The following is a 17,101-nucleotide window of genomic DNA, read 5'->3' as shown; positions in this document are numbered from 1 at the left end:
GCTGTGGTTAGTAGGTCAAGAGAGGTTCTCCTGACCCTCTACTCTGCCATGGTGAGGCCACATCTGGAATAGTGTGTTCAGTGCTGGGCTCCTCAGTTCAAGAAGGACCTCTTGGAACTGCTTGAAAGAGTCCAGCGCAGAGCCACAAAGATGATGAAGAGAGTGGAACATCTTCCTTAGGAGGAGAGCCTGAGGGAGCTGAGGGCTCTGTAGCTTGGAGAGGAGGAGCCTGAGAGGTGACCTCATTCCTGCAGATAAAGCTGTGCAGGGTGAGTGCCCAGAGGCTGGAGCCAGGCTCTGCTGAGTGATGCCCAATGCCAGCACAAGGGGCAGTGGTGGAAGCTGAGGCAGAGGAAGTGCCATGGAAACAAGAGGAAAATGTTTTCCTGTGAGGGTGCCAGAGCCCTGGAGCAGGCTGCCCAGGGGGGTTGTGGAGTCTCCCTCTCTGGAGATATTCAAACACCACCTGGATGTGTTCCTGTGTGACCTGCTCTAGGTGCTCCTGCTCTGTCAGGAGGGTTGGACTGGATGAGCTTTCAAGGTCCCTTCCAGCCCCTAACATTCTGTGATTCTTATCAGTAGCAGGTAGCAGCTACCTGTTGACCAGGCACTCAGTGGCACACCACAGTGGCAGCTCAGCACCAAGTGTCAGGGGTTAATTTCTCTGATATAATTCTGGACAAAGAGTGCCATTAACCTCAGGATCACAGCTTTGCATCTCTCCTTACAGCTAATTGTTGCACATTAAGAACTTGTCAAGAGACACACACCTCTGGAAAGCAAGTGAAAACATACCTGCACATTTATCAGCATTATTAACATGTCCCTTTAATGTGCTCTTTGTTTCCTTACCAGTATCTACAACTGATTCCTGCAGCATTTTCAAGCATTCCTGCTTATATTTGTTCCATCCAGTCGTGGTTTTTTCCAGCAGAGATCCTGTGGCCTGTGAGTGAAAATATGGAACATGAGAAAAGTGAGTTAGAAACAGGTTGTCTTTTAATGCTGAGTTGCTTTCTCTTATATAAAATTCAAGGAGAGAGAAGAATAGAGGTAAACAGGGCGGTAAAGACAGACCTCTTCTGTCTCTAGGGAAGGCCAGTAAAGATAACAGCAGCTGCTGTAAAAAGGATTAAGAAGCAGAGCCTGCCCTGCTGGAGAGCAGGTCCACAGAGAAACATCTTGGGGTGCTGGTGGACAGCAAATTCTGGACGGGACAGCAATGTGCCCTTGTGGCCAAGAGAGCCAATGGGATCCTGGGGTGCAGCAAGCAAAGTGTCGCCAGCAGGGCTGGGGAGGTTCTGCTCCCCCTCTGCTCTGCCCTGTTGAGACCACAATTGGAACAGAACTGAAGGAGGTTAATTTTCCTCTTTTGCCTTCAGGTCTCCTCAGAGCCTTCTCTTCTCCAGACTTATCAACTCTAACTCTCTCAGTCTGTCTCCAGAGCAGAGCAGCCCCAGCCCTCTGCTCATCCTCATGGCCCTTCTCTGGACACCTTCCAGCACCTCCAGATCCTTCCCGGAGTAGAGGCTCCAGAACTGGACACAGAGCTCCAGGTGTGGTCTCAGCAGAATGAAATAGAGCACGAGAATCACCAGAACAGTTCAATGATTCTATGACTAGTGAGATTTTTTTCCAGCTCCTGTCTTTGCCTGAACAAGAAACACACTGCCATGGTGCTGTATTATCACAGGGATTTATCCAACTTGTGTAAAGTTTCTACTAAAACTTTCCACACAGATGGTGTGGTGGATCTGTGAGGGTGCACCAAAACCACTGGCATTTCATTCCTGCACTGCAGGAAATGTGTGCTTGTCTTCACAAACTGCAGTCTTTCCAGGATCTTTGCAGATAACTTACACCAAGGTCAGCCAATATTTCTCATGTATTTATGTTTCAAGAGTAATTCAAGGATGTGATTGATGATAACCATAGAATGGGCTGCCTTGGAAGGGACCTCTGAGGTCATCCAGCCCAGACTCCTCTGCAGTCAGCAGGGACATTCTCCACTGGATCAGGTTGTCCAGAGTCCTGTCCAGCCTCACCTTGAATATTTCCAGGGATGGGGACTCAATCACCTCCCTGGGCAATCTGTTTCAGGGTTCCAGCATTACAGCAGCTTCCTACTAAAGAACTTGTTCCTAACATCCAATCTAAATCTGCTCTGCTCTAGTTTGAAGCCATCGGCCCTGGTCCTGTCCCTGCAGGCCTTTGCAAACAGTCCCTCTCCAGCCTTCTTGTAGCTCCCTTCAGGTACTGGCAGGCTATTAGGTCTCCCTGGAGCCTTCTCTTCTCCAGGCTGAACACCCCCAGCTCCCTCACCCTGTCCTCATAGACAAAATCTCTTCAGAAGAGATCAAGAATTCCTTTAAATCCTTTAAATTTCTGGACAGAGTATGAGAACAGAAATAAAAGCAAGTGAAGAACAATCTCCCTTTTACTACCATAGCCTTAGGACAAGCTCTGCTCTGGGAAGATATCACCTGGAGTACTGTGTCCAGGGCTGGAACCCTCGACAGTACAGGAAGGATATGCAGCAGGTCCAGAGAAGGGCCACAAAAATGACCAGGGAGTTGGAGGAGCCCAGAACTGGACACAGTACTCAAGGTGTGGCCTAAACAGTACTGAGTACAGGGGCAGTAGGACTTCCCTGATTGTTTGGTTCCATTTCTGGAGATGAGGTTGACATCCCAGGCACAAATCCAGGCTGGGCAGTGACTGGCTGGAAAGCAGCCCTGGGGAGAGAGACCTGGGGGTGCTGGGGGAGGAGAAGCTCAAGAGGAGCTCTCAGTGTGCACTTGCAGCCCACAAAGCCAATCAGATCCTGGGCTGCAGCAGGAGAAGTGTGGCCAGCAGGGCAAGGGAGGTGATTCTCCCCCTCTGCTCAACTCTGGGGAGACCCCACCTGGAGTACTGCCTCCAGCTCTGGAGCCCCTATTACAAGAGGGATCTGGAGGTGCTGGAAGGTGTCCAGAGCAGGGCCAGGAGGATGAGCAGAGGGCTCTAGCACCTCTCCTGTGAGGACAGACTGAAGGAGTTGGGGTTGTGCAGTCTGGAGAAGAGAAGGCTCTGAGGAGACCTAGTTGTGGTCTTCCAGTATCTGAAGGGGGCTCCAAGAAAGCTGGGGAGGGACTTCTGAGGGTGTCAAGGAGTGATAGGACTGGGAAGGAATGGAACAAAACTAGAAGTGGGGAGATTCAAATTGGATGTTAGGAAGAAGTTATTGCCCATGAGGGTGGTGAGAGCCTGGCACAGGTTGCCCAGGGAGGTGGTGGAAGCCTCCTGCCTGGAGGTGTTTGCAGCCAGGCTGAAGGTGGCTGTGAGCAACCTGCTGCAGTGTGAGGTGTCCCTGCCCATGGCAGGGGGGCTGGAACTGGCTGAGCCTTGAGATCCCTTCCAACCCTAACAATTCTACCATTCAATGATTCTATGCTAGCTGGGCATCTGCAACCAGGGCTTTGAGAGGGCAGAGGTGGGCAGTTAGTCAAAGAGCAATGTCAGTGCAAGGCCCCCAAAAAACGAAATGTCACTACTGGCTGAAGATGTTCACGTTTGTAACAACCACATTTGGGAGAGAGAACTAAATGTAAGTTTTCTACAAGGCCAAAGGCTGCTTTTCACCTCTCCAGGGCAAATCACTTTCCTTCTGTCTGCCCCAGATTGTTTTTGGGAACTGCCTTTCACATGTGTGGTTGTCCTGAGCTTGCCTGAGCCTGGTGATGTGTCAAGGGCTGAGATAAATAACCAGGACAACTCAGAGCTGTTAGCTTCACCAAGATTGTCTTTTTTCTGTCAACCTCTGTTAGTTAGAAAAAGGAAGAAAAGCATTTTTCTTTTCTTTCAAAACAGGAACAAGAGAGAGTGCAGACTAAATGCTGGAGCCAGGGCAGAGCAGGGCAAGGAAGCTGGGAAGGGCCTGGAGAATAAATCTGATGAGGAGCAACTGAAGGAGCTGGGGATGGTTAGTGTGAAACAGAGGAGGCTGAGGGGAGACCTCCTGGCTGTCTACAGCTACCTGAAAGGAGGTTGTGGAGAGGCTGCTGCTGGTCTCTTCTCACAGGTAATTAGTGATAGCAGAGTTTCCAGCCCTGTCTGGATGTGTTCCTGTGTGACCTGTGCTGATTCTATGGTCCTGCTCTGGCAGGGGGTTGGACTGGATTATCTCTGGAGGTGCTTTCCAACCCCAAACACCCTCTGATGCTGTGAACAAGAGGGAATGGCCTCAAGCTGCCCCTGGGGAGGTTTGGACTGGACATTAGGAAGAATCTTTTTCACTACAAGGTTGGTCAGGGATTGGAATGTGATGCCCAGGGAGGTGGTGGAGTCACCAACCATGGAGGTGTTTCAAGGTGGTTTGGATGTGGTGCTTGGGGCTCTGGTTTAGGGGTGACCCTTGCAGAGTAAGGTTCTGGGTTGGACTTGGTGACCCTGAGGGGCTTTTCCAATATGAATGTTTCTGTGATGCTGTGATTCCATCAGAGAACTCTTCCATGTGTGTTTTCTTCTGTGTAAAATGTAGCCTGCCCAATACTCTGCTTTTAGTCTCTCAGCTAATTTCCAGACACCCTACCATAAATTCCAGGGAGTAGAAAGACTATAATTATTCTTCCTCTGATGGGCTTGCAAGATAAGGAGAGAATATTTACAGCAGCCATGAGAAAGGAATGTACGGTTCCAAAATAAAAAGCATCTTGACATTTGCCTTGTGTAGGCCTCAGCATGCTGGGAGCCAGGGGAGATTCTTCAGACCCTCTTGGGTCAGTGAACCTCATCTGAGGAGGCAAAGACACAGAACTGACGCAGTTGTAGAAAGGACTGCTTGATTTCAAGGCTTAAGCCTTCAGGTTCTGAGAAACAGATGCATCAAAGAGCCAGGGAAATACAAGGAGAGCCTCACAGTGCCTAGCTGCTGGCTTAGAATCATAGAATCACAGAATCAGCCAGCTTGGAAAAGACCTCAGAGATCATCAAGTCCAACCTATTACCTAATACCTAACACCTCCTGACAACTAAACCAACGCTCCAAGTGCCACATCCAAGCCTTCTGTGAACATCTCCAGGGATGGGGACCCCACCACCTCCCTGGGCAGCACATCCCAATGGCCAATCTCTCTTTGTGTGAAGAACTTTCTCCTCACCTCCAGCCTAAACTTCCCCTGGCACAGCTTGAGACTGTGTCCTCTTGTTCTGGTGCTGGTTGCCTGGGAGAACAGACCAACCCCCTCCTGGCTACAACCTCCCTTCAGGTAGTTATAGAGAGCAATGAGGTCTCCCCTGAGCCTCCTCTTCTCCAGGCTAAGCAACCCCAGCTCCCTCAGCCTCTCCTCACAGGGCTGTGCTCCAGACCCCTCCCCAGCCTCATTGCCCTTCTCTGGACATGTTCAAGTGTCTCAATGTCCTTCTCAAATTGAGGAGCCCAGAACTGGACATGGTACAGCAGTATCAGCAGTAGCTGGTTTCATTTCAACAGGAGTCAAATTTCTTATTTATTACTCTTTTTTTATACCTTTTTTCCTGCACTACTCAATCAGGTGCACTTGGTTATCTCTAACTGCTCTAAAAATAAACACAAGGGGATTCTGCTGCTCTGCTCTGGGAAGACATCACCTGGAGTACTGTGTCCAGGGCTGGAACCCTGGACAGTACAGGAAGGACATGCAACAGGTTCAGAGAAGGGCCACAAAAATGATCAGGGGGTTGGAGGAGCCCAGAACTGGACACAGTACTCAAGGTGTGGCCTAACCAGTACCGAGTACAGGGGCAGAAGGACTTCCCTGCTTGTTTGGTTCCGTTTCTGGAGATGAGGTTGACATCCCAGGCACAAATCCAGGCTGGGCAGGGACTGGCTGGAAAGCAGCCCTGAGGAGAGAGACTTGGGGGTGCTGGGGGAGGAGAAGCTCAACAGGAGCTCTCAGTGTGCACTTGCAGCCCACAAAGCCAATCAGATCCTGGGCTGCAGCAGGAGAAGTGTGGCCAGCAGGGCAAGGGAGGTGATTCTCCCCCTCTACTCAGCCCTGGTGAGACCCCACCTGGAGTACTGCCTCCAGTTCTGGAGCCCCTATTGCAAGAGGGATCTGGAGGTGCTGGAGTGTGTCCAGAGAAGGGCCAGGAGGATGAGCAGAGGGCTGGAGCACCTCTCCTATGAGGACAGACTGAGGGAGTTGGGGTTGTGCAGTCTGCAGAAGAGAAGGCTCCCGGGTGACCTCATTGTGGCCTTCCAGTATTTGAAGGGGGTACAGGAAGGCTGGGGAGGGACTGCTCAGTATCAAAGGTAGTGATAGGACTAGGGGGAATGGAATGAAACTGAAGGTGAGGAGATTCAGGCTGGAGGTGAGGAGGAAGATCTTCCCCATAAGGGTGCTGAAGCCCTGGAATGGGTTGTCCAGGGAGGTGGTTGAGGCCCCAGCCCTGGAGGTGTTTAAGCCCAGGCTGGATGAGGCTCTGGGCAGCCTGATCTAGTGTGGGGTGTCCCTGCCCATGGCAGGGGGGTTGGAACTAGATGATCCTTGTGGTCCCTTCCAACCCTGACTGATACTGTGATACAGGTGTGAAGCATCAGTTTGGGCATAAATGGCAGTTTCACTTCATTTCCTTATGTAGTTGTTCAGCTACCACACAGCTGCAGGCAGAGCCAGATACCAAACACCTGGCCACAAGCATCTGTGAGACATTTGGTTTTCTACTGTAAGAATTTGTGAAGAAAAAACAAAAGCAAAACCAACCCAACCCAAAACCCACTAGAACCAAAAAAAAAACCACCAAACCCAGACACCAAATCCCAAATAAAAGTAAATGAAACCTAAATAAAATCAGAGCTGCACCTGATTTAAAAATAAAAATTCAAATGTAAAGCTGCCAACTGACCTCAAAATTAATTTGAAATATAGTTTGGAGAATATAGTAGTTAAAAACATATTAATGTAAAAAAATATGTAGATTATTAGAAATCAGCAGAGGAGCAGGCAGGTGACCAGTTCAGAAGGGCAATTTTGATCACAGAAAAACATGAATCTCTCTGCAGGACAGGTGTTGGATGATGGGTTGGATGCAATGATCTTGAAGGCCTCTTCTAACCTGGTGTATTCTATTGTATTCTATTCCATCCCATTCCATTCTATTTCTTTGGGGGCTGGAGGGATGCTCTGCAGTCTCCCTGGGGCCTTCTCTTCTCCAGGCTGGACAGCCCCAGCTCCTTCAGCCTGTCCTAATAGCAGAGATTGTCCATCCCCTGATTATCTTTGTGTCCTCCTCCAGACCATCTCTAGCAGGTTCATGTCTGCCTTGTGTTGGACACTGACACCTGACAGTGGTGGCACCCCCACAACCAAGCCCAGTGGGTGCCCAGCACCTTGGTATCCTGGCTGGGAGCCCCTGCTGCAGGCCACTGGAGCCTGGGGTGGTGCTGAACTCCCTGCTTGTTGTTCTCTGCCTTCTCTCCTCAGCTCCTCTCATCCCTGCACAAGCTTCAGGACACCTTCCTGAGCACTGCCCTTGCTGAAGGTGTCAAATAAAGAGTCCAGGGAGGTCCAGCAGTGGCTTAGCGCTGGACTCACCTTGGACTGGCAATGGGGCACCTCAGAACCTCATCTCTGAGCCCAGAGGTTGGGGTGGTCTCATCAGCATGAGCCCCTATTTGGGGACAAATGTGACTGCTAAAAGGGGGGCATGATGTGTGTGTGTGTGGGTTTCCCTAGGGAAGTGTGGTCCTGAAATTGGAGAGCAATGGAGGAGTCTCCAGATGGAGTGGAGAAGAACAGGAGAGTCCAAAAATGTTGCTGCACCCTGTCCTGTTTTCTTTACTTCTAGCCAGGAAGGGTCCAAAGTGGTGCTGCCATGGGCCCTGCTCCCCAGAATCCCTCTGGAGCCCCACACTCCTGGGTCCTTTGGGGTAAGGGGATCCTTTCTGTCCACCTGGGTGTTTGGGTCCATTTTCAGGCATTGGAATGTGCTGCCCAGGGAGGTGGTGGAGTCACCAACTGTGGATGTGTTTAAAGGTGTTTTGGATGTGGTGCTTGGGGATACGGTTTAGAGGTGATCCTTGCAGAGTAGGGTTAATGGTTGGGCTTGGTGATCCTGAGGGGCTTTTCCAACCTGAATGTTTCTGTGGTTTCTGTGGCTCTGTGGGACATCCTGGTAAGGCATTAAGTGCCCTGAAGAACTATTTCCTGTTCAGTGAGAAAGCAGACTGTGTGGGCTGGAAACAAGGTACTGGCCTTAAGAGGGAAGGGGAAATCAAGGAAGTGAGACACCTTGGTGTCCTGCTAAGTGAAAAGAATTCAATTAAGAAAGTCAAAGAGACAAGCTTGCCTCTCTGTCTTACATTTGTGCAGCTGCTCTTCAGAGAGGGGTGCAGGTTCCCTCAGAAAGAGGAGAACCTGCAGGCTGGGTCAATGCAAGGAGCTCAGCAATCACTGCTGAGATTGTAGAGACCTTTCCTGCTTTTGCCATGTATGGTGGAAGGTTGTGATGTGTTCTGAGGAAGAGTCTCTCAGTTCAATTGGTTTGCTCAGAGCCAATGGAGTGCAGCAAGGTGATGATACCACTGCTTAAAAACTGTGTTGGATGCAGCAGAAAACACCACATGAAGCTCTCATTTAAGAAGTGGATTACAAGAATAAACCTCCAAGGCAGTTCAAATTTTAACTGACCACAGCACAATCAGGATCCCACTCTTTTAATTTCCTAGGCTAAGCTAATGGTGAAATAGTATCACAGTATCAGTCAGGGTTGGAAGGGACCACAAGGATCATCTAGTTCCAACCCCCCTGCCATGGCCAGGGACACCCCACACTACATCAGCCTGGCCAGAGCCTCATCCAGCCTGTGCTTAAACACCTCCAGGGACGGGGCCTCAACCACCTCCCTGGACAACCCATTCCAGGGCTTCACCACTCATGGTGAAGAACTTCCTCCTCACATCCAGCCTGAATCTCCCCACCTCCAGCTTCATTCCATTCCCCCTAGTCCTATCACTCCCTGATATCCTGAGCAGTCCCTCCCCAGCCTTCTTGTAGGTCCTCTTCAGATACTGGAAGGCCACAATTAGGTCACCTCGGAGCCTTCTCTTCTGCAGACTGTACAGCCCCAACTCCTTCAGTCTGTCCTCATAGGAGAGGTGCTCCAGCCCTCTGCTCATCCTCCTGGCCCTTCTCTGGACACACTCCAGCACATCCATATCCCTCTTGTAATAGGGGCTCCAGAACTGGAGGCAGTACAGTAAATAGTTCTGTTCATTCAGACTATTCTGTTAGGACCTTACAATAAAACCCATTAAGTATAAATCACAAACAGAAGAGTTGAAATATTTACTCCTCCTTTCAGTTATGATCCTGGCTTGTTTTGAATGATACTTTTCCTAGCTGTGCAGGTATTTGCTAGAAAATAAGGAGCTAATGGTTTGTGGTTGTTATTCCTTTACATTTTTTCCCCATTCATATAAAATAAAATGTAAAGGGACGGAACACAGATTGAGTTCAACCAGTTACAGGAGTCACCGCAACAGAGGAATCAACTGTGAGCAAAGTCATTAATTGTGAGCAAAGTCATTAATTGTGAGCAAAGTCATTAACTGTAAGCAAAGTCATTAGCAGATTGTGATTTACAGTCCTGGGGATTTTGGACTCATGGAAGCAGTTGGGGGATTTTCCTCCTAGCCTTGCTGGAAGCAGAGTTTTGGTCAAGGTGTCAGCCAGAGTCAGGCTGCGAGTTGTTTCAGTGCTGTGTTACAGTCTCACAGTATAACTAAGGTTGGAAGAGACCTCAAGGATCATCGAGTCCAACCTATCAACACTGACCTCACAACTAGACCATGGCACCAAGTGCCACATCCAATCCCCTCTTGAACACCTCCAGGGATGGGGACTCCACCACCTCCCTGGGCAGCACATCCCAATGGCTAACAACTCTCTCGGTGAAGAACTTTCTCCTCACCTCGAGTCTAAACCTCCCCTGGCACAGCTTGAGACTGTGTCCTCTTGTTCTGGGGCTGGTTGCCTGGGAGAAGAGGCCAACCCCTTCCTGGCTACAACCTCCCTTCAGGTAGTTGTAGAGGGCAATGAGGTCACCCCTGAGCCTCCTCTTCTCCAGGCTAAACAACCCCAGCTCCCTCAGCCTCTCCTCACAGGGCTGTGCTCAAGGCCTCTCCCCAGCCTTGTTGCCTTTCTCTGGACACCTTCAAGTGTTTTGATGTCCTTCTTAAACTGAGGGGCCCAGAACTGGACACAGGACTCAAGGTGTGGCCTAACCAATGAAGAGTACAGGGGCACAATGACTTCCCTGCTCCTGCTGGCCACAGATGCTTCCTTGAAGTTGATTGCACTGAGATATTGTCATTAAATATCTAATTTAATTAGAATAGAATAGAATAGACCAGGTTGGAAGAGACCTTCAAGATCATCACGTCCAACCTATCATCCAACACCACCCAAACAACTAACCCATGGCACCAAGCACCCCATCAAGTCTCCTCCTGAACACCTCCAGCGACGGCAACTCCACCACCTCCCTGGGCAGTCCATTCCAATGGGCAATCACTCTCTGTGTGTAAAACTTCCTCCTGACCTCCATCCTGAACTTCCCCTGGTGCAGCTTGAGACTGTGTCCTCTTGTTCTGGTGCTGGCTGCCTAGGAGAAGAGACCAACATCTGCCTGTCTACAGCCTCCCTTCAGGTAGTTGTAGAGAGCAATAAAGTCACCCCTGAGTCTCTTCTCCAGGCTAAGCAACCCCAGCTCCCTCAGCCTCTCCTCACAGAGCTGTGTTCCAAGCCCCTCACTAACTTTGTTGCCCTTCTCTGGACAGCTTCCAGCAACTCAACATCCTTCCTAAACTGAGGGGCCCAGAACTGGACACAGGACTCAAGGTGTGGCCTAACCAGTGCAGTGTACAGGGGCAGAATGACCTCCCTGCTCCTGCTGGCCACACTGGTCCTGATGCAGGCCAGGATGCCGTTTGCCCTCTTGACTGCCTGGGCACTCTGCAGGCTCATGTTCAGCCTACCATCGACCAGCACCCCCAGGTCCCTCTCTGCCTGGCTTCTCTCAGCCACTCTGACCCCAGCCTGTAGCACTGCCTGGGATTGCTGTGTTGCAGAACCTGGCACTTGGATGTGTTCAGTCTCATGCCGTTGGCCTCTGCCCATCTGTCCAGCCTGTCGAGGTCCCTCTGCAGAGCCTCTCTACCCTCCAGCAGATCAACTCCTGCCCCCAGCTTGGTGTTGTCCGCAAATTTGCTGCTGATGGACTCAATGCCCTCATCCAGATCATCAATGAAGATGTTAAAGATAGTGACAAAGGCTTTATATGGATAAAGAAGTAAGGTTTCAGGGGTTTATAGATTTGGGGGAGGGGGGAAGGTAAATAGTTTAGTAGCTTTCTACAAGAAGTCAAAGTAGAAATTGCATGGAGATTTTCCAGCTTTCTGCAAGAAGCTGAGGTGCAGAAGGGAACCACTGAGAGCAGTTTTCACATGTATCAGAGTGAGTGATCAACCCTAAAGGGACAGATCTACAGAAGCCAAGCACACTGGGTTTAGAACAGAGGAAAATGAACACAATTCTCCACAGCATTGATACCTGGGAGGAAAATGGGGAAAAATATCTATCATTCAATCCTGCTCAGTGTTAGCATGAAAGAGATCCTGTAAGTAATGATGTAACACACGCACACAAACATTTCCTTGAAGTCAGTTACACTGAGATTATGTCATTAAATCTCTCATTTAAAAAAATAGTGGTTAAAGAAGTAAGATTTCAGGGGATTTATAGATTTGGGGGGGGAAGCTAAACAATTCAGTAGCTTTCTCCAAGAAGTAAAAGAAGTTTCATGGAGATTTTCTAGCTTTCTGCAAGAAGCTGAGGTGCAGAAGGGAACCACTGAGAGAGGTTTTCACACATAACCAGACTCAGTGATCAACCCTAAGGGACAGTGCTGTAGAAGCAAAGCAAACTGGGTTTAGAACAGAGGAAAATGAACACAGTTCTCCACAGCACTGATACCTGGTAGAAAAATGGGGAAAATCTCTATCATTCAATCCTGCTCAGTCATACTCTGAAAAGAGATTGTCCAAAAGGGATGCAAATGCAATCTGCTCACTGTAGGAATGAGCATTAATGGAAGAAAACCCTAATCATGACCTGGACAGAGTTGAGCTGTAATGCAAAATTCTACAGCTTCTCAGTCAACATTTCTCATGCTTAATTATTAATCAACAGCTCTGTCAGAACTCCCTTTGAAGCCAAACCCATTGCTTCTGCAGGCTAAAATGTTCATGTGAGAGGAATCCACTTTTGTGCTCTCCATTATTAATTACTGAGGTCAAAATATTAATTGATGAAAGGAATCCACTCCTGTGCTCTCCATTATTAATTACTGAGGTCAAAATATTAATTGATCAAAGGAATCCATTCCTATGCTCTCCATTATTAATTACTGAGGTAAAAATATTAATTGTGAGATAAATGCACTCCTGTGATCTCCATTATTAACTACTGAAGTAGAGGAATCCACTCCTGTGCTCTCCATTGTTAAGTACTGAGGTCAAAATATTAATTGTGAGAGGAATCTACTCCTATGCTCTCCATTATTAATTACTGAAGTTAAAATACTAATTGTGAGAGGAATCCACTCCTGTGCTCTCCATTATTAACTACTGAAGTAGAGGAATCCATTCCTATGCTCTCCATTATTAATTACTGAGGTAAAAATACTAATTGTGAGACGAATCCACTCCTGTGCTCTCCATGATTAATTACTGAGGTCAAAATACTAATTGTGAGAGGAATCCACTCCTGTGCTCTCCATTATTAATTACTGAAGTTAAAATACTAATTGTGAGGGGAATCCACTCCTGTGCTCTTCATTATTAACTACTGAAGTAGAGGAATCCACTCCTATGCTCTCCATTATGAATTACTGAAGCCAAAATATTAATTGTGAGAAGAATCCACTCCTATGCTCTCCATTATTAATTACTGAAGTAGAGGAATCCACTCCTATGCTCTCCATTATTAATTACTGAGGTCAAAATACTAATTGTGAGAAGAATCCACTCCTATGCTCTTCATTATTAATTACTGAAGTAGAGGAATCCACTCCTGTGTTCTCCATTATTAATTACTGAAGTTAAAATACTATTTGTGAGAAGAATCCACTCCTGTGCTCTCCATTATTAATTACTGAAGTTAAAATACTAATTGTGAGAGGAATCCACTCCTGTGCTCTCCGTTATTAATTACTGACGTCAAAATATTAATTGTGAGAAGAATCCACTCCTGTGCTCTCCATTATTAATTATTGAAGTTAAAATATTAATTGTGAGAGGAATCCACTCCTGTGTTCTCCATTATTAATTACTGAAGTAGAGGAATCCACTCCTATGTTCTCCATTATTAATTACTGAAGTTAAAATACTAATTGTGAGAAGAATCCACTCCTATGCTCTCCATTATTAATTACTGAAGTTAAAATACTAATTGTGAGAGGAATCCACTCCTGTGCTCTCCATTATTAATTACTGATGCCAAAATATTAATTGTGAGAAGAATCCACTCCTATGCTCTCCATATTAATTACTGACGTCAAAATATTAATTGTGAGAAGAATCCACTCCTATGCTCTCCATATTAATTACTGACGTCAAAATATTAATTGTGAGAAGAATCCACTCCTATGCTCTCCATTATTAATTAGTGAAGTTAAAATATTAATTGTGAGAGGAATCCACTCCTGTGTTCTCCGTTATTAATTACTGATGCCAAAATACTAATTGTGAGAAGAATCCACTCCTATGCTCTCCATTATTAATTAGTGAAGTAGAGGAATCCACTCCTATGCTCTCCATATTAATTACTGACATCAAAATATTAATTGTGAGAAGAATCCACTCCTGTGCTCTCCATTATTAATTACTGAAGTTAAAATATTAATTGTGAGAGGAATCCACTCCTGTGCTCTCCGTTATTAATTACTGACGTCAAAATATTAATTGTGAGAAGAATCCACTCCTGTGCTCTCCATTATTAATTATTGAAGTTAAAATATTAATTGTGAGAGGAATCCACTCCTGTGTTCTCCATTATTAATTACTGAAGTAGAGGAATCCACTCCTATGTTCTCCATTATTAATTACTGAAGTTAAAATACTAATTGTGAGAAGAATCCACTCCTATGCTCTCCATTATTAATTACTGAAGTTAAAATACTAATTGTGAGAGGAATCCACTCCTGTGCTCTCCATTATTAATTACTGATGCCAAAATATTAATTGTGAGAAGAATCCACTCCTATGCTCTCCATATTAATTACTGACGTCAAAATATTAATTGTGAGAAGAATCCACTCCTATGCTCTCCATATTAATTACTGACGTCAAAATATTAATTGTGAGAAGAATCCACTCCTATGCTCTCCATTATTAATTAGTGAAGTTAAAATATTAATTGTGAGAGGAATCCACTCCTGTGTTCTCCGTTATTAATTACTGATGCCAAAATACTAATTGTGAGAAGAATCCACTCCTATGCTCTCCATTATTAATTAGTGAAGTAGAGGAATCCACTCCTATGCTCTCCATATTAATTACTGACATCAAAATATTAATTGTGAGAAGAATCCACTCCTGTGCTCTCCATTATTAATTACTGAAGTTAAAATATTAATTGTGAGAGGAATCCACTCCTGTGCTCTCCATTATTAATTACTGAAGTAGAGGAATCCACTCCTATGCTCTCCATTATTAATTACTGAGGTCAAAATATTAATTGTGAGAAGAATCCACTCCTATGCTCTCCATTATTAATTATTGAAGCTAAAATACTAATTGTGAGAGGAATCCACTCCTGTGCTCTCCATTATTAATTACTGATGCCAAAATATTAATTGTGAGAGGAATCCACTCCTGTGCTCTCCATTATTAAGGAAAGAATTAGCTTACCTGTTTCATTAGAAGCAATATCATGACAGAGCTGACAGGTGCAGAAGATATTCTGGACCAGATTCCCATGCTGGAACAGAGATCAGAAAGCATCACCAAGCTCATTTTGATGGCTTTGTCCCCAAAATGCTGCTCTTTGACTCTACTAAAGATCAGTTATATCATCCCAGCCTGTCAAGCAAAAAAGAAAAGGGGGGGGGGGGGGGGGGGGATCGTCTTTTATCAGTATAACTCTTTAAGGAATCTTCTTACGAATCAGAGAAGTCTGTGAAAGTGTCTAAGCTTTCTAGGCTCCAACTACATTTTGGGTTGTGTGATTGAAGGCAGAGAGAATTCAACTCTAAACTTCACAGAATGTCTGCTTACTGTAGCTTGTCTGGTAGCCAATAAGGAGTCAGAAAACCATTAAGACATTAAAGGGCCAATCCTGTTCCCTTGAAACTCCACGGGAATTCTGCCAGTGGTTTATTTGCAAGAATGCAATCCAGCTCCATAAATACTTCTATGTATTTATATACACCTTAGGAAACCCTTAAAAGATGCCCCAGAACACAGGCAAACCCCAAAGCTTTGTGCAGGATTGAGTTGTCTGTCAGGAAGCAGCTCAGGTTTTATCCTACCTGATCATATTTTGCCAAATGCACACAGTGAGTGCCAGACTGGGGGGAAACTGCATGTCCCAAACCTTGTGTTACTGGCAGCTCAAATTTTCCCAGAGTTCTTGTGCCATGTAGTGTGTTTCTTTTTCACAGCTGGAGAAACTGTCAAAGGATTGCAGCTTCCATTTTCAGTCAATGGTTTGCAACTGTTCACCTTGCAGAGAAAAGCCTGAGAACACCATTGTGCAGGCTCAGGAGATAAAAAACACAATGCAATAACTTTAGGATCTGGTTTATGATGGCTGTGTTTGGAGTTTTCAGCATGGAGAGCTACGTTGTTACCTCCTTGATTTCCAATAGAAATGAAACTTGAGGCTGTTCATAGAAGCACAGAAGCATTTACAGAATCACAGAATGTTAGGGGTTGGAAGGGACCTCAAAAGCTGATCCAGTCCAACCCCCCTGCCAGAGCAGGAGCACCTAGAGCAGGTCACACAGGAACACAGCCAGGTGGGATCTGAATATCTCCAAAGAGGGAGACTCCACAACCCCCCGGGCAGCTTGCTCCAGGGCTCTGGCACCCTCACAGAGAGAACATTTTCCCCCTGTGTCCATGGAATTTCCTCTGCCTCAGCTTCCACCACTGCCCCTTGCGCTGGCATTGGGCAGCACCCAGCAGAGCCTGGCTCCAGCCTCTGGGCACTCACCCTGCACAGCTTTAGCAACAGCAATGAGGTCACCTCTCAGGCTCCTCCTCTCCAAGCTACAGAGCCCTCAGCTCCCTCAGGCTCTCCTCCTAAGGAAGATGTTCCACTCTCTTCATCATCTTTGTTGCTCTTTGCTGGACTCTTTCAAGCAGTTCTCTGAGGTCCTTGACCTGAGGAGCCCAGAACTGAACACACTATTCCAGATGCAGCCTCACCAGGGCAGAGGAGAGGGGCAGGAGAACCTCTCTTGACCTACTAACCACAGCCCTTCTAATCCACCCCAGGATGCCATTGGCCTTCTTGGCCAGCAGAGCACATTGTTGGCTCTTGGTCAACCTCCCATCCACCAGGACCCCCAGGTCCTTTTTCCCTTCACTGCTCTCCAGCAGGTCAGTCCCAACCTATACTTCTCCATGGGGTTGTTCTTTCCTAGGTGATACACTTGCCCCTGTTGAACTTCATTCAGTTTGTCCCTGCCCAACCCTCAGCCTGTCTAAGTGTCACTGAAGGGCAGAACAACCCTTCTATGTGTGTCACTCCATCTGGTCTTGTGTTGTCTGCAAGTTGCTGACAGTGCTCTCTGGTGCCCTCATCCAGGTCTTTGATGAATATATTGAATAGCACTGGGCCCAGTACTGACTCCCAGGATGGAAAAGACCCTTAAGACCACTGAGTCCAACCACTCACCTAACACTACCAAGTCAACTGCTAAACCATGTCCCTCAGCACCATTTCTGCATGCCTTTCAAATGCCTCCCTTCCTGGGCAGCCTGTTCCAGGGCTTGACAACATTTTCAGTGAAGAAAATGTTCCTACTGTCCAAATTAAAGCTCCTCTGGAGCAACTTGAGCTGGAAGCTACCTTGC

The 17,101-nt window shown here is 46.9% G+C and overlaps 1 protein-coding gene across 1 annotated transcript in view; it reads right to left on the bottom strand.

Moving 5' to 3' along the window:
• GLP2R (glucagon like peptide 2 receptor) overlaps window positions 1–15,091 on the bottom strand; it is a 54,986-nt gene extending 39,895 nt beyond the window's left edge. Inside the window, exons 1-2 of the mRNA XM_068151625.1 lie at window positions 14,930–15,091; window positions 853–946 (exon numbers count right to left, since the gene is read on the bottom strand). Of these exons, the coding sequence (XP_068007726.1) occupies window positions 853–946; window positions 14,930–15,034 (199 nt within the window). The 5' untranslated portion in view covers window positions 15,035–15,091. The remainder of the gene's footprint in view (window positions 1–852; window positions 947–14,929) is intronic.
• Between the last annotated feature and the right edge of the window lie 2,010 nt (window positions 15,092–17,101).

The sequence above is a fragment of the Melanerpes formicivorus genome, unplaced genomic scaffold (genome assembly GCF_026170545.1).
Source record: "Melanerpes formicivorus ecotype bairdi unplaced genomic scaffold, bMelFor1.0.p_v2 SCAF_21, whole genome shotgun sequence".
Lineage (NCBI taxonomy): Eukaryota > Metazoa > Chordata > Aves > Piciformes > Picidae > Melanerpes > Melanerpes formicivorus.
This window is presented reverse-complemented; position numbering and strand designations above follow the sequence as displayed.